This window comes from Cyprinodon variegatus, unplaced genomic scaffold, assembly GCF_000732505.1.
Source record: "Cyprinodon variegatus isolate N-32 unplaced genomic scaffold, C_variegatus-1.0 Scaffold38, whole genome shotgun sequence".
Lineage (NCBI taxonomy): Eukaryota > Metazoa > Chordata > Actinopteri > Cyprinodontiformes > Cyprinodontidae > Cyprinodon > Cyprinodon variegatus.
Window position 1 is genome coordinate 601,649 of NW_015150491.1, and position 16,498 is coordinate 618,146.

The following is a 16,498-nucleotide window of genomic DNA, read 5'->3' on the forward strand; positions in this document are numbered from 1 at the left end:
CTCCACATCGAGAGGAGCCACTTGAGGTGGCTTGGGCATCTGTTTAGGATGCCTCCTGGACGCCTCCCTGGTGAGGTGTTCCGGGCACGTCCCACCGGGGGGAGGCCCCGGGGAAGATCCAGGACACGCTGGAGAGACTATGTTTCTCGGCTGGCCTGGGAACGCCTTGGGGTTCCTCCTGAAGAGCTGGAAGAAGTGGCTGGGGAGAGGGAAGTCTGGGCCTCCCTTCTTAAGCTGCTGCCCCCGCGACCCGACCCCGGATAAGCGGAGGAAGATGGATGGATGGATTGAATATCAGTCTCCTAAAAGTTTCAAGAATTATTTTGTTAAGAACTGCCAAGTCCATTCTTATAATACTAGACAAGCTTTGTCTGTTCATTTACCATTAAGTATTAAAAATCAAGTGCAATTTTCTTTTTGGCATTGTGGTGCAAAACTATGGAATGAATATTGAAAATATTTGGGATCTTCAGAAATAAATGGTAGAAATTCTTTGAAAAAAATACTGTTATCCAAAAATGACAGTGATGTAAGATTTTACAAATATAGACTCCCTGAAATCTGAAAGCTAAAACGTAAAAATAAAGTTACTGTACGTGTCTTTTCTAAATTTCTCTCTCGAGTGAAATGTCTTTTATAATGTGAGCTGCCTGAAGTTTTGTGTTCTAGGGGTGTGGCGTTTGGTATAAGCCCTATGTGGTTTCTGTCAGACTCCATCACATTTCTTCTTTTACGGATGTACTCTGAGTTTCTATTTTGATTTGTGAAAATAGATAAATAAATAGCAATAAAATAGTGTCCAAGTCTCTCCAATACTGATCCAGTATTGAAGAGACTGATGCACATGGAACCCTGCCATCTCTGCAGGTATTCACCAATCTGGGTTCCCTTGCATCTGGCTCCTACCAGCTTAAATTAACCTAGAGGTGATTTGATTTATTCTCTGTGTGAGGCCACTTTTAGAACAACATTCTGCGAAATTACCCAAAGTTCTGGAAATTTGCACCCAGCACGTTGTGCAATAATGCCTGCCATCTTAGATGGCAGTGTCATGCCCAGTCAATACATAAGTTCTTTTAATTTACAGTGAGATCACTGGGGCTACCAATTCTCACTCAGAGTCAGAGCTTTAGAATGACCAGCCATGGCCATGACCTATCATTTGCCACCTCTGTGGCCACCCCTACTAGGTGATATGTAGTTTCCATTCACCACCTCCAGACAAGAAGTCCACCTCTAAACCAGAGTGGTAGCTGTGATACTCTCAAAAGGAAGGTCCTGAATAATTCCATGGTTAAGTGCTAGTATATTTTACATATTTTTTTCAATTTTATTCATTCTGAAATCATGAATGAAATAAAAGGAGTAGAAAGAAATAATAAAAATGTATAATATCTGCCCCTCTTTTTAATGAAGTAATACTTATTCAACTCAGATATTTACACCCATATAAAAAAACACACCTTGTTCATCAATACACAGAAAATGAGCAAAAGCAACAAAAATTTAAACAAAGTATTCATCAGCCTATCCACTGTCATATTGACCCATCATATTAACCATATACTGACAACAAAAATACAGTAATTTATTATTTGCATCAATATACTAAGATTTAAGATGATAAATCAAGAATTCAACATATATTTTAACAGTTTTTGTGTATTATGGGAGAGAGGGGAGTTTATGTGCGTGTCTATACTAAAAACAACAGTATACGCATTTATTATGTATATTATGCATAACCGTAAAGGTTGTACACTTTTCATACTATGTATGATGCACCCTGTTATACATCACACAAAGTATATATATTTATGTGTGTAGATTTATTAGCAAGAGCTTTATAATAATATAATCTGTTTATAGCTCTTATTCTGAAAATACAGGTATTGTGTCATTTTTACACTGAAATGATTATGCAGCTTGTCAGTTTTCAGCTGCCCCTCAGTAAACACTTATTCCTGCCCGGTCACCCCTATTAAAATTTTCTGTCTCCACTGCTGACCTCACTTAAAATACATTAAATTTTTCATTGCAATGTACTCTTTCTTTACATTTCTTTTTTTATTGTTGTCATTGTTAACAATAAAAGGCCATTAGTCAGCTGGCTCATTTAAATGCACTTATAGACACTAATAGGCATTCATGAGATCCTTTGAATTGACTTTATATGGCTTGGAGAGGGCTGAATATGAGGTGCAGCTATCATTTATAAAGGGGAAATTACATGCTAATGCGTGTGTGTGTGTGCATGGTTTAGTAAATCTGGAGGGGGCTTTTTTTCCACTCTGAACACACTATCCCCACTGAGAAATATGGTGATGACAGAAACATCTTTCAAAACTGATGTTAAGATTCTCAGTTCCCAAAACTCAATTTAATATATCTGAGCTTTGGGCTGTTTTCAAATAAAATTCAACAAAATGTTGACTGTAGATGGGAAAAGCTGAAAAATGGAAAGTATTTAGACCCCTTTAAATTGTTTTACTCTTTGTTTCATTGCAGCCATTTGCTAAAATCATAAATGTTCATTTTATTTATCATTAATGTACACTCAGCACCCTATCTTGACAGAAAAAAAACAGAAATGTAGAATTTTTTGCTAATTTAACAAAAAAGAGAAAAACTGAAATATCAGTTGCTCATAAGTATTCAGACCCTTTGCTGTGAAACACACATTTAACTCGCATGCTGTCCATTTCTCCTGATCCTCCTTGAGATGGTTCTGCTCCTTCATTGTAGTCCAGCTGTGTTTAATTAAACTGATTGGACTTAATTAGGAAAGGCACACACCTGTCCACCAACACTCACCATCCAACCTGACAGACTGGAGAGGATCTGCAAGAAAGAATGGCAGAGTATCCGCAAATCCAGATGTGACAAACTTGTTTCATCATTTCCAAGAAGGCTTATGGCTGTACTAGCTCAAAAGGGTGCTTCTACTCAATACTGAGCAATGGGTCTGAATAATTATAATCATGTAATTTTTCAACCTTTCTTTTTTAATAATTTTGCAAAAAATTCTACTTTTTTTTTCAACATGGGGTGCTGGGTGTACATTAATGAGAAATAAAATTCACTGTATTGATCTCAGCAAATGGCTGCATTGAAATAAAGAGTGAAAATTGAAAGGGTTCTGAATACTTTCCGTACCGACTGTACATTTGCATGCCAAAACTGCCCATTTGTAAATAAAATGGAAAGTTTTTTTTTCTCTGAACTGAGTTTGCAGATGCACTACACTATACTAAAATGTTATAGATGAGTGGGTATAAAATTGATGGATCTTTTTTTACTTATAAGAGCCACTTTTGATGTATTATTGAGTGATACATTAAATGTCAATGTATCAAAGTTTATGGTTTCAACATTAAAATAATTAAAAAAGGGTTTTACTGGTTGTTAAAAACTTGTGGTAAGCAGAGGTTTGGTTGAACAGCCAAATACTCCCCTTCAATAGAAGGAAAGATTTTCTTCTATGTAAAAACTCAAATGGCAATTTATGGCAGGATATGCAAAGGACCATGTGCAAACTTTACATATCCAACCTCCAACATTTCTTCAAGTACTTGGCGCCAAGTTGTATGAAGAAAGAGGAAGGTGGGATTAATTAGGCTTTCCACTCAATCCACACTCTTCGCTCATACTCTACCCTCTTTCTTTTCCCACTTTTGCATTTTTTTTTTCTCTGTGGATAGTCTACCTCTCTTCCTCTCTCCTCTACGCTCTTGCCCACTCACGCTTTCTGTCTTTGTGGTGCGCGTTCACAGCACCAATCTTGGCTCGACGTCAGAGCCTGTGCAGCAGTGCAGTATAATGGGAGAGCAAGCAACACAGAGAGCCTCATAGCGGGCTGTATATCGCTGCTATAGCCTCTGCTTTGCGCTCTCCAGCAGCCTCACCTTTAAGCCCGTACTAGAGGGCTCCCCCTCCTCTACGCCGGATCCGTACCTTTCGACATGGACGTCCCATCATCACCAGACTCCGAGGATTGCTGTCTCTTGGCGCAGTGAAGAGGGAGACGGACGAAAGTGGGGAGGAATCATGCCGGGATCGCGAATGGATTTGGGGAAAGCGCGAGTGACCATGCCGTGATCTTGCACATCCAGGGCCGCCGCTACCCCTGCTTTTGCCCAACAGCCGCTGAAGAATCACGCGGGAATCAAGCCCGCCGCGCACCGGGGAGGAATTATCCACTGTGCATTTGCTCTGAAAACATCATGAAGATTACCTCCCATCATCTGATGATAACCGGTCTCGCTATCAGGTTCAACCTCAGGGTGATCCCGCTTCTGCTGTTGTTTCTTGGATACACTCGCGGGATGCCGCACGTTCTAAGATTCGGTGAGGAAAAAACAAACATCTGATAGGCATGATCAGATGTCTGTAGATTGCTCGTTTGCGTGTCGATTTCAGCAAGCGCTTTGTAAAATTACATTTTAATAAATTGCAACTTGACTCGGTTAAATCATACCTTTTTTTGATGATTTATTATGAAGGACATGTTTGGGTTTTCCATGAAACTTGAATCACTGTAACACTCACTCTAACAGTCAATCTGAATGAGTATGCAACAGTTCCTGGCTATCGACCGCAAAGGAAACTCAAGAAGCATCACTTTAGGGCTTATTAAAGGTATCCAGCCCTGCATCTCCATTCAAACCCCCGAAGGTTTCAAATGTTTCACATTTCAAAATCAACTCTGAGCTCTGAGGAGATACAATCTGCACGCCATGTAGTGCTTTTCAGGTTTAATTCCATTTAAAAGAATTCCTCACTTCAGCATGCACTGACACAGTAATTTAAACAAGATAAATTAACTTCACTTTACTTGAAAGCTATTGAAACTGACAGCTAGTATTTAATATTGATTGCAGTCGCCACTTTTGTATGTAATTGTTTGCAACTTCACCTAAAGCATGTGCTGAAGTAACCCAATTCAGCAGGCTTCTCCTGGTGCCTGATTAAATTCTCATCTCCCAGGATGGAGATTGAGAGCGATTTTTTCCCCCTCTCCATCCTGCTGCTGTATTTACAGAAAACATCTCGGAGTGACAGACAAAGGGGATGTCATGAGGTGAGGAGAAGGCATCCTTTAACGAATACCACCAATCCCCCCTTTGCCAATGGGGGTCCTGCTTAAGAGTCAGGCCGCGTCCACTATAGTCGCCGCTATGGCAACGGGAAGTGCTTGTCTTCCATTCTCATCCCCAGAAGTGACTTCCAGTATCACTCTTTATCTAACAGATGTCTGGTATTTATTCTGGTATTCAATTCGGATCATTTTCAAACAGTGAGTTTATTGCAGATTAAGTGGACTATAAGATCCAAATCAGGTGTTTTGCACTTTAAAGTGAAGTGTGTGACTCAGAGCATTGGATCCAATACTAATGTTCATGCAACAACCTGTAAGATTTTTACAAACAAGTAACATTTAGCTATCTTTTTAATGTTGACTTCATCTTTGGACACTACGCTCAATTTTTGCAAATTTATTTAATACTAACCACATAAAAACACAACAGTTGTATTGTCCATAAAGACTTATTTTTTTATATTTCGCAATTCATAATATTTGTATACTTAGTATAGATTTAAAATCCAGAAGCTTTGCTCAACTGAATACACTATGTGCTCAGAGGTGTAAATGCAAGACATTCAAATTATTTAAATGTTCACCATGCATATTTGTTAATATTGTTCAGTGAATGTTAGTCTAATGACATTTCCTATTTCATGGTTCCTAAACATTTTGATTAAAATGTAAGTGCAGATGTTCAGTTAGTTGCTATTCTAATTTGTCTTGTATGGTGTAGAGAAGAGAACAGGGAGGCTGGCATATTTTTTTATTTTTAGGATCTATCACAGATGAGTATGACAACCTTTACAACTTAAGGACTTTTTTTACATCTTTGCTCGATGGAGTTTTTGCGTTCAAAGAGTACAGTATAGAAAGTTTATGTATTATTTGAGTGCTAATGCTAAAGTTAAGCTGGCCACTTTTCTTTGCCTTTTTCACAAATAACTCATGTATATATTTCTTTTTTATCATTCAGGAGATGTACCCAATTAAGAATTAAAAATATGAATTAATAGAGCACTTAAGTACCTTTCTGCTTAAGTAAATCTTAAAAAAAAAAAAAAAAAACTAATTTACTTGCTTGGCTTTTAGTGTCATGTTTTCTGCCAAGATATACTGGTTAAAAATTACTGAAATGAAACAGAATGAAACAAAAATATTGGGTTCAATTTCTTACAGTTTTGTTATCTGGTGCTTTACTGAATATTAATTTTAGTTTTCCAGTTGTAGTCATCAATGCATGCAAACAGGTTTTGTCGAAGTAGAGGATTCTCTTATCTTATTTTACAGCTCTGCTGTTTGTAGAGTTATCATGACTACCAAGCACCTTCATTGTTTCTATCCCACTGTTTGACTTCACTTCTACTTTGTATCAGAAAATAAACAAATAACTAATTAATTTTATTAATAAGACTTTACTGAATTATGAATACAGATATTAAATTTATTCTAAAAAGGTAGCATGTAAGCCTTTCCTCTGACAACCAGTGCTAGATCTGCCATTCATTGACCATGACTGCCTCAGGATGGAGAGGTTCAGCTTGTTGGTTAAGTTTGACATCAGCATTAGCACTGGATGCACATCAAAATTCTTGCTCCAACATAGAAACTTTCTTCAACATAAGCAGCAGGACATTTATTCTCCTTTAAGTTTGTAGAAATGTATTGTATGTATCCCATTTATTTATATTAGGCCCAATCTTCTTTACAGGATACTGCACAGAACACAATAACTTACTTTTAAAAGCCTTCCATAACCATTGTATATTGATTTATCAAGGATTCATTAAGCCAAACTTGATTTAAAATTTTTAATATTTTTATCTCTACCTGCTGTACTGAACGTGTCGCCTCTGCTTAGCTTGAAGAAAAATAATCCACAAGGCATCAGGCATCAGTTGTGACAGACATGACCAAGCGAGATAAGACATTATTCATGCCACTGAGATATTTTGCTTCAAGGTAAAAGCTCATGCTTGAATTATTTTTCCCTCTAATTGTTGCAGTTATCATGACAGGTTTTCAGCTCAAACCTGGGTTAGACTCTGTCCATGGTTCTAAAAAAAAACCCATCAGCTAAAGCTTTTAAGCTGGTATTTCAGAACCATGGACAGAGACACACATGTTCAGGATGACTACTTGTTGCTGAAGAAAAGTATTCAGTATCATTTAGTTATACTGTACATTAAAAAGAAGTGGCTTATTTATATGTGTATTTTTGTATGGATCACTCTCTTTGCAAAGGTTTGCATTTACTGGTCTGAAATCTCCTACTAGAAGGATAGTGCAGTTTTTTATAGTTGTTCTCAAATATATATATGTATATGCACAAAAACATGAAATGCAAAGCACATGTCAGTTAGAATGAAAGAAATTCTAAAAAAGAAACCCCTCAAAAGAAGCTGGAGTACTTCCCAGAGCATTTTCTTGTCCTGCAAGATGTGCTTACTCAGCAGAATAATCCTAGCTGCTCCTGCAGGAGATTGGCTGAATGAGGAGGTCAGCTCCCCAGAGTCTGCCTGTTTCTACCCTTGCCCCCATGCTACATTCTGTTCAGACAGGCAGCGTGCATTGTGCAACTGCTGTTCTCTTGTCAGACTGAAACCTTTACACACTGTAACACCACAGCACAGTCAGGCTTTTTTATTCACAGGATCGGGCTCACCAGGGTAGAGCGACAAGTGTCAGAGGAAAAGGAAAAATAGTAAAAAAAAACAACAACAAAAAAAACGGATGTTTTGGCCACCAGCTACAGGCTTATTGTAGAACTTATTTCCAGAAAGAATTAATTTTAATTAATTAAATTGTTTTTTTCCCCTTTTTTATCATTGAACACAAAACATAAATGATTCTCTAGAAAGGAATTACAAAAAAGTTAACCAAACATTCTATAAGAATAGATTTTTTCTTTGCAAAGCTGACAAACACCAATTAACACTTTGTTGTGCTGCTAAGGGTCTCCTTCATCCAGGGAAAATATCATGATCTGCCTGAGCAGTCTCCACTATCAGAAATGTAGCTTAATATGAACACAAATTAGATTGATTTGTCAGCTGATCCGATTGCTTTCTTGCTTAATAATCTTCCTAAGATAGTAAGTAAGTAATATTTATTTATAGAGCATCTTATACAGACATAGAGGTCACAAAGTGCTTCACAAAATTACAATACAAATAAAAATTCAAATAATGATGATTTTAGGTTGTAGAATTTTACCTTTTTGATTTTTTTTAATAAAAGGAAATTTAGTTTATTACGATCAATTATTTTTGATACAAAATTGCTATTTTTGTGCACAGTCAATTTTAAAAGGAAAGTTTATCTCACTACACTTAATAGTGGGCCACAGTTCAAAATGTCCCATGTTTTCGTACCTGATCATTTTCAATTCATAAATTTGTCACAACTCAATGTTTTATAATCTGTATAGAAATTCTTAGACAAATAATAATTTTTGCTAAAACACTATAAATTTTTACCACTGAGGGGAGAGTTCCATTCTATTCTATTCTATGCTATTCTATTCTATTACGCAGTGTTTTATTATAACATAATTTTTTATGGTCTTACTTTCTGTATCTACCTTGGACACTCAAGTCTCTAAACCATAATATAAAGGAACCATACCTCACGTAAAAAATTTATACAATCTGTTTTTTTGTCTGTTTCTTTTTTTCTTATTATATGCCCTACAGCTTGCCAGTGACTGTGATGCTGAGTGATAGTATTATCGCTGCCATCTGCAAACAGCATTGGCAAAACCAATTTGTCTCTGGGCTGTCAGCTGCTGGTGAAATCATTGTTGACTCACAAATGCTCTTTTTTTTCTCAACCGGTTCTGTTTACATTTTCTCGGTATAGACATATGCTGGATATATTTCAGACAGAAATGCAATTATTATTTTTCATTTTGAAGAAAGGAAAAAAATCAATTATTTTCTTTCAGTCAACTGCCAAAAGACAAAAATCCCCTCTGGTGAAGTGGGAGGGAGGAGGGAGGATTTTCTAACTTCCTTCACAATGCTTGTGCCATTATATGGAATCTTTTATTGCATATTTAATAATAATGAGATGTAGTCCAGTTAATTTAGTTGTGTTGAGGTGAAATTAAAAGGGGTAAGAGAGAGTGGAGAAAATATATTCAAGAGGAATTGGTTGCTAATTGACTTTGTTTGCTTTTGGTTTCTGCCAGTCTGAATTATCGGCACACTGGAGTTCAGTTGAGGATTTCTAAGAATTATGGATAACACCCAGCGCCCTGGCCCATTGCCAGCATGTTCACAGCAAACCCATTTAAATACACACAAAGCTGCTTAAAATATTCATGTGTCACTTGGCCTCGCTGTGGCTTATAGAAATGTGAAACTATCTCTGCTGGCAAATGATTTCCATGGTTTAAAAATACCCACTGTGGGTTTCAAGAACAAAGAGGAGATCTGTCTCACATTAGCATGCAGCACCACACGTGGACTCAAAGCAGAGAACTATCTAGATGGATTTCTAAAACATGTTTACAGTTCCGACTCTTTGAAGGTCTCGCTGTCATGCCTCAGTTACAAAAAGGCTCAACGCTGATTAATTCTTGGGCACAGATTGTTACATTTTGAGACGGCAAATATCCGTGAGGTATGAAATTAGTTTTCTTGCAGTGCTAAGAATAAAGCCATTTTTGCAGATTTAGCAGCAACATTTTAAAAGATTACTTAATAGGAAATAGCCTTAGCTGGTTGACCTTGTCTGCAGCATAACTGCCTTTATTTAGCTAAATAAATGAAATATACACAAGATCCAAGATCCCCCTTCTTATTGGCTTGAGTTGTGTGTTGGATTTTGCGTTTCACATCCTTTCACTCACTGTCATCACTCAGGAATTTCTGTGTTAGGGTTAAGGGTCACATGTGCAATTGTTCTATAATGTGTCCTTTGAGAAATGTGCCTTACTGCATGTTTGTCCTGCTTAAAGCAAACTGAAGGTCAAAGCTTAAACCGCTAACACGGAAGACGTTTTCTTCTTTCTTTAGAATTGTTTCGTATTTTAATACATGCAGAGCTGTCCTTCTCGCTGTCCCTCAAAGGGAGAAGGTGGCAAGCACTGATGTCATGAAGAGGTGTGAAAAAAGCCCAAGAATTTCTGTCAGGAGGGGGGTTTGTGTATTGTCTGTGTGAGTGAAAAGAAAAACAGTGAGTGTTGATGCCAGCAGATACAGAGTAAAGATAGATTAGTTTGCCTTAGAGCAGTCCAGTCTCAGCCCACTCTCAGTTGTGCTCTGTTATTGCTGTTTTCTTGTGGCTTTTTGTGAGGAGAGACAGAAAAGTAGTGAGGAGTTTGCTGTGAAAATGTGGTGGGAGGCCAGAAGTCATGCACTGCATCTCTGAATAAATGTCAGCGGAATCGTATTAGTGAGCTGAAAATTTGCCTGCGACTACAGATCCAGAGAACTTTAACAGCAGAGAAACAGTGATGCTGATGACCTTGTGGTTCTTTTCAGAAATTAAATAAGGGATATGTTTATAATAGACTTTATTAGCAGCGTGTTTCAACCTATTGTAAACTCTAAAAGGGTGAAAAACAATACTACTCGAAATGCAGCTAAGGGAGAATAATAAAAAATCAAGAAAAATGAGGAAAAAAAACCCAAAATAAATTTGAAATGTCAAGTCCCAGATGCATCTCTCTCTTGTTTTACGGGCTCCCATCTGTGGGGGAAAAAAAACAATGTAAACAATGATGAGAAATGCAAATATAGATGTGCAGTAATTATGCCTTATGGAAAGAAAAAAGGTATGTATACTTCCTTAATACTGTTACAGAAATTTCCACACAGTTACCTTTCTTGTTATATATTATAATAACAATAGGTTAAAGTAAACACAAAGACAAAAAGAAAAAACTTGACAAGTCAGGGATAATGTTTGAGGAAGTTTAAACTAGGACTGAATATCAATTCAAATTTCAAGAATTTATTAGATTCCAGTTACTAGATTGAAAATGTATCTGTGTAATCCAGTCTGAAATGGACCAATTTGAAATTGGATTGCTGCCATTAAAAACATAAAATAAAATAAAAAATGTTTTTTTTTTTTTTTTATCGTTCTACCTGAATTACCAAACTGTAGCAACATGTTGATACTATTATTGCATTAACATTTAACAGCAAATAATAACTTAATGGTGACTAATGGTTATTGTAAGGACATTGGAGAGGGAATTTTGTAAAAATCTATGTCTGGTTATATAATGTGATCTTTAGGCATTAATGGGATAATCAATTCAGAATTGGTAAATCAATATTTTTTTTTAACAAATCCCTAGTTTAAACCAATCTATTTTCCCAAGATTTGAAAATCTTGAGGAGCTCATGTATGTCAATTATCCAAATGTGGCTGTCCACTTAAAGTGGCAGAGTTGAAAAGGTGAGCAATAGATTCACATGTCAAGTGGGGCAGCAATGGATCTGATTTTCCCACATTTTGTTAAGAATATGCTTACTGTTATTCTATTATGTTCTTAAATGCTACAGAGCAACATTAAAAACCATTTGAAAATTATATTAATTTAGATAGTTTCCCTCAGTAACAGTAGACATTTTGATTTGTTGAAAAGAGCAATGAAAAGGAGATTAAATACCTACACTTTGAATATTTAACAGAGGGGGATTAAGACAAATAACGCAGGATAAACAAACAAACAAACATAAAAAATAAAGGTCCCAAAAATGCAAAGAAGTTAAAAATTTTTGCAGTTCTGGAGTTGTCTCAGGTTAAATTCAAGTTACTATTCCCTTAAAGCTGAGATTGAATTGGTTGCACTTTTTTCCAAATGTTGTTTGTATATCAGGCACTTCAAAACTATCTTTAGTGCTGGTCTTGTCCTAATGCTAATGTTTGAAATAACTAGCATATATTTTGTCAAGTCTTAGATTAAAGAGTGTTCACAGCTTTCCTAAACAATGCTTTTATTTTTTAAGTCTTGGTTTATTTTAAAATAACATCACAGCTATAATAATAGAAGATAAAATTGACTGTTGAACAAAAGCTTTTAGAGTAAATGTAACACTATGCAACAACACTTCCAGGGGTCACCTCATATATGGAGGAGGTAAATCGGTCAGAAAAGTAAACGTTTTGGCGTAAATATAAAATGCTTTGTCTTAACCTGACACTCATTTTCAGTTCATGCTGAAACATAGTAGTGGGAGAGGCATGCTGTAAACTCCAGAATCTGTGATAGAACTTCTAGAATTGCTGATCGCTGCCACTCTCCATCTGATCTAATAGAGAATGTGCTGTTTTTTTAAAGAGTCTTTAAAAGTGTTGAGTCTCTGGTTGTCCAAAGTATAGTCCACAAAAAGAGCTTAAGCTGCTATGGACAGAGGTTCCTCAAAGTATTAAGTTTGGGAACTGACAACAATGACATGTCAATTACCTTTTTTTTTTCTTTTTGAATGAAACAATTTTCACTTCAATTTTTTCCCCATTACTCTATGCTGTTCCATCACATAACACAAAATATATTAAAATTTGTCTTAAAGTGATACACACAAAGCGGGCACTGTTTTTTCTTTGTACCTAGGTCACTATAATGGACCAGAAAGCGGAAACATCCCTTTAGTGGTAAAAATAGGGAATTAGACTATTATATCAGACGATGATGCACTTTGTAGCACTGTTGCCTTGCAGCAAGAAGGATCTGGGTTTGATTCCTGGCCCAGGGTATTGCTGCATGGAGTTTGCATGTTCTCCCCCCTGCATGAATGGGTTCTCTCCAGGTACTCAGGCTTCCTCCAACAGTCCAAAAACATGAATACTTAATTGGAGTCTCTAGATTGTCCTTAGGTGTGAGATTGTGCATGGTTGTGTGTCCCTGTGTTGCCCTGTTATGGACTTGCAACCTCTCCAGGATGTACCCCACCTCTCATCCACAGACTGCCACAGACAGGCACCAGCGAAACCACAACCATGATGGAATAATTGGGAGAATATGGGAAGATGGATGGATGGAGATCATAAATATATTAGAAAAAAAATTGTATTGCCCATGGTTATCAGAGCACTGGGGACAGTAACCGTCATGCTGTGATTTTTGTTTTAGTTTGGTCTATTACTCCCACTTCATGCTGCTTTATCTCCAAATCAATTCCTGTTTTATTTTGCACATATTTTTACTAATTTTAGAAAACTTCACTTCTTGAATTCTCCCCTGCAACACCCTAATGTCATTCACCTACTCCTTCTTTGTTTGTTGAAATATTTATTCTTCACCCATGCAGCTTCCCCTGGCCAGTTGTCTTTGTCCTCCATCTCAAGCATTTCAGCCATTGCATTTGTACTTAGTCTCCTTGTGTTTTAGACCCAGCTTGAATTTGGACCTGCCTCTGCCTATGTTTTTTAATATTTGTGCTTTAGTTGTATTTTTAGTGTATGACACCAGGGCTGCATTAAAGGAACCTTGAAGCTTGGCTGGCTTTTGGGGAAAAAAGAAAACCCAACCGTTTAAAAACTTTATCAAAGCCTCCTCTTGCCGTTCAAGAGCCACAGTAATTTCTTTCCTGGAGCTTTTCCACAATCTGTTAATAGTGGTGATATTTATGAGCTAAATCACTGGATGTCTCTAGATCAGTGCTGTTTTTGACAGCCATTTTAGATTTAGTCTTAGTCCTCAGGACGAAAACTTTTATTTGTTTTAGTCATTACTATATGTGATAGTTTTAGTCGGTTTTAGTCGACTGAAACTTCAAAAAGGTTTCAGTCTAGTTTAAGTCAGTTTTATGTTGCAAAAAAAAAAGTGAACCTTTACAATTTCGAATAACAACCAAATTCTTTACCAGACTGACAGCACTTATCTATATACTACAATTGCTGGGTACAGAATGCTGTTGGGCAGAAAACTTAGATTTGTAGAATTCAGATAAACCTTTCTATGAATTAATGCACTACTTTATAAAAAATGTCTCTCAAAAGCTGTGAAAATGGCAGATCTAGTTCAGCACATCATATTGGTTAATATAGCAGACAGACAAGCTAATAAAATGTACAATAAAGGTGTGGTTTTAGACATACAAGGTTTCCAACCCAAAGCAAACACTTTCTGATCTAATATGAAATATGCATATCACAGATCAATAAAATCTTCATTGCTCCAAAAAAACAAAGAACAAAAACATTCTTCTTTCTGCTTTGGCAAATTTAGGCTTTATTTCTAAGAATTTACCCCCTCGTACTGCTGCTAAGGGGTCAAAGTTGATTTAAATTCACAGGGTTATGATATAAAAATAATACAGAGAGAACCTACATAATTGCCTTGTAATGCCATGGCAATCCAGACCTAAATTGAAAGAATATGCTAAGTAAAATGTTGAAATATTTAAAGGAAAAAAAGAAAATGTTTTAATGACAATACAAGGAAAGATTTACATCATATTTAAATAGACAGAAATGAGAACTATGAGAGAGAAATGCACAAATACAAATGCACCTTTTCACTTGGCTCTTCATCAAAAAAAAAAAGGTATGCAATGAAATATTTTCTCTGGATATGATTAAACGGATTCCTTGTGGTAGAAATTAAAGAATGTTTAAAATCACCTCTTGTGAGCTGGAAGAAATAAAATATTGATAGTAAAGGGATTTTTTTACTCTTGGCAGAGAATGGTCAGCCACATATAGTCTATTAAGTAGCAAGAGCAAGCAGTGCCGTACTGCTGAAAGCGAAACATCGATGTGGAGCATAAAGCGCAGACTCTGAGCCACACACGCGCAAAGATGCATTTCTGCACAAGCACAGACGGAAGATCCGTTTATCAGAGTTCAGCGCACAGAAGCGAATGATTCCAGATTTTTTCATCCCCTGTCACTGCTGCCATGGTCCATCTCTGGACATGCAGAATGTGCACCGCTGCACGCCAGGTGGAGTGCGTGACCAAACAAGACGCAGCAGCATGGCTGATACTGCATAGCTTGTCTAACAGATTACAGCATACAGTGCATCTTAAAAGTCTGACACACAACCCACTAATTTTTATTCATTTTCATCTCGTCTCTTTGAAGAAAACTCAAACCCATGACTCTCATGCTTTAGTCATCAAAGATCCATCTTTAGCTCTTCAGTTTTCGTTATCGTCATGAAAAAAAAGAAGCGTCAACAAAATAATTTTGTTTGTGTCATCGTTGATGAAAACAACACTGCTCTTTTACTTTTGTGAAACCTTACCCAGCAGGAGCTTCTGCAAACTCGTCATGTTGTCTACACAGATCCATCCGCATAGCTACGAATTTGTATAGGTGCTCCTGAGGTGGTGTGGAAGCCCCAGATGATGTTATTTGGAGATTCTAAATGCATCAAGCATAAAGTGTGTGTGGGTGTGGGTGTAGTTAAGGCATATTCTAGGCACAACCACAGTAAACAAGCTATAACCAGGATCCTAAAGTCATTCGATTACAGAAAGCCCTGCGGCTCTCTTTGCTGTGATGTTGGACCCTGATCAGCTTGGATTATCACTTTCCAGCCTAATAAAGCTCTATGAGGACAAGTGGTACAACAGTCTACAGGAGAGGGGATAAAATTCAGGTTTCAATTGATAAAACAAGCATTTTGGAGGTGAGAACATTTCTCTGTGTGAGCAAAGGACACAGAGAAAAAATATGCTCTGTGGGGGCACCTATTCAGACAGGATTTGCCTAAAATCATGTTCTTTGAATCACCATGGGGCTCCTTTGTCTACAGCACACCAGGGTTGTGCAAAATGTCGCACTCTTCAACCTTGAAGTCATTTTTATGTAATTTTATTGTTTTTCCTTTGTGAAATAGTGTTTTCCTGCCCAGCATTTGGTTTTAACAAAATCAGGGAATTAAACCATTTTATCAGAAATATGTTTGAAAAATGTGCTTTTATATAAACAAAAAATAAAACAAAATATGTATCAGTTAATCAGATATTTTCATTAGGCTTTGACATACTTATTTTCAACCACTTTGGGTTGAAGTTTTCTTGGCCTTTCCATTGCTGGTGAAGCATGATATCATATAAAAAAATTTAAATTTATTTATTTATTTTATTTTTTCCCTTTTCCCCGGGCACACTGCCTGCTGCTCCCCAAGGGAATGGTGGGTGATATGCAGAGGTGAGAGCAGTGTGAGATTAATACAGTTTAATTAATTAATGAATTAATCATTATCCAGCAGTACTATTATTTAACAGTTTGATAAATTATCATAAGAGTTTTTCTCTGAGGCCTTTTCCTCTCAAAGCTGAACATGGCATCTTTTCATAAAGAGATTGTTTATCTTTGGTGGGGCTGTTACACTACCATAGAATCACACCAAATCTGTAACAAAAACAATGGGCACGCTTAACTCATTTTGGATTTACCCAAAATGCAATCAGAATGATCTTGATGTTTTTCTGAAAACATTCT

At 36.7% G+C, this 16,498-nt stretch overlaps 1 protein-coding gene across 2 annotated transcripts in view; it reads left to right on the top strand.

Moving 5' to 3' along the window:
* The first annotated feature begins 3,800 nt into the window (after positions 1-3,800).
* The window catches only part of LOC107081635 (glutamate receptor ionotropic, kainate 2), a 103,143-nt gene continuing 90,445 nt past the window's right edge, over positions 3,801-16,498 (top strand). Inside the window, exon 1 of one of the 2 annotated variants that reach the window (XM_015369800.1) lies at positions 3,801-4,347. In XM_015369800.1, coding sequence (XP_015225286.1) covers positions 4,224-4,347 — 124 coding nt within the window. In that variant the 5' untranslated portion in view covers positions 3,801-4,223. The remainder of the gene's footprint in view (positions 4,348-16,498) is intronic. The other variant, XM_015369801.1, reaches the window with a different exon arrangement.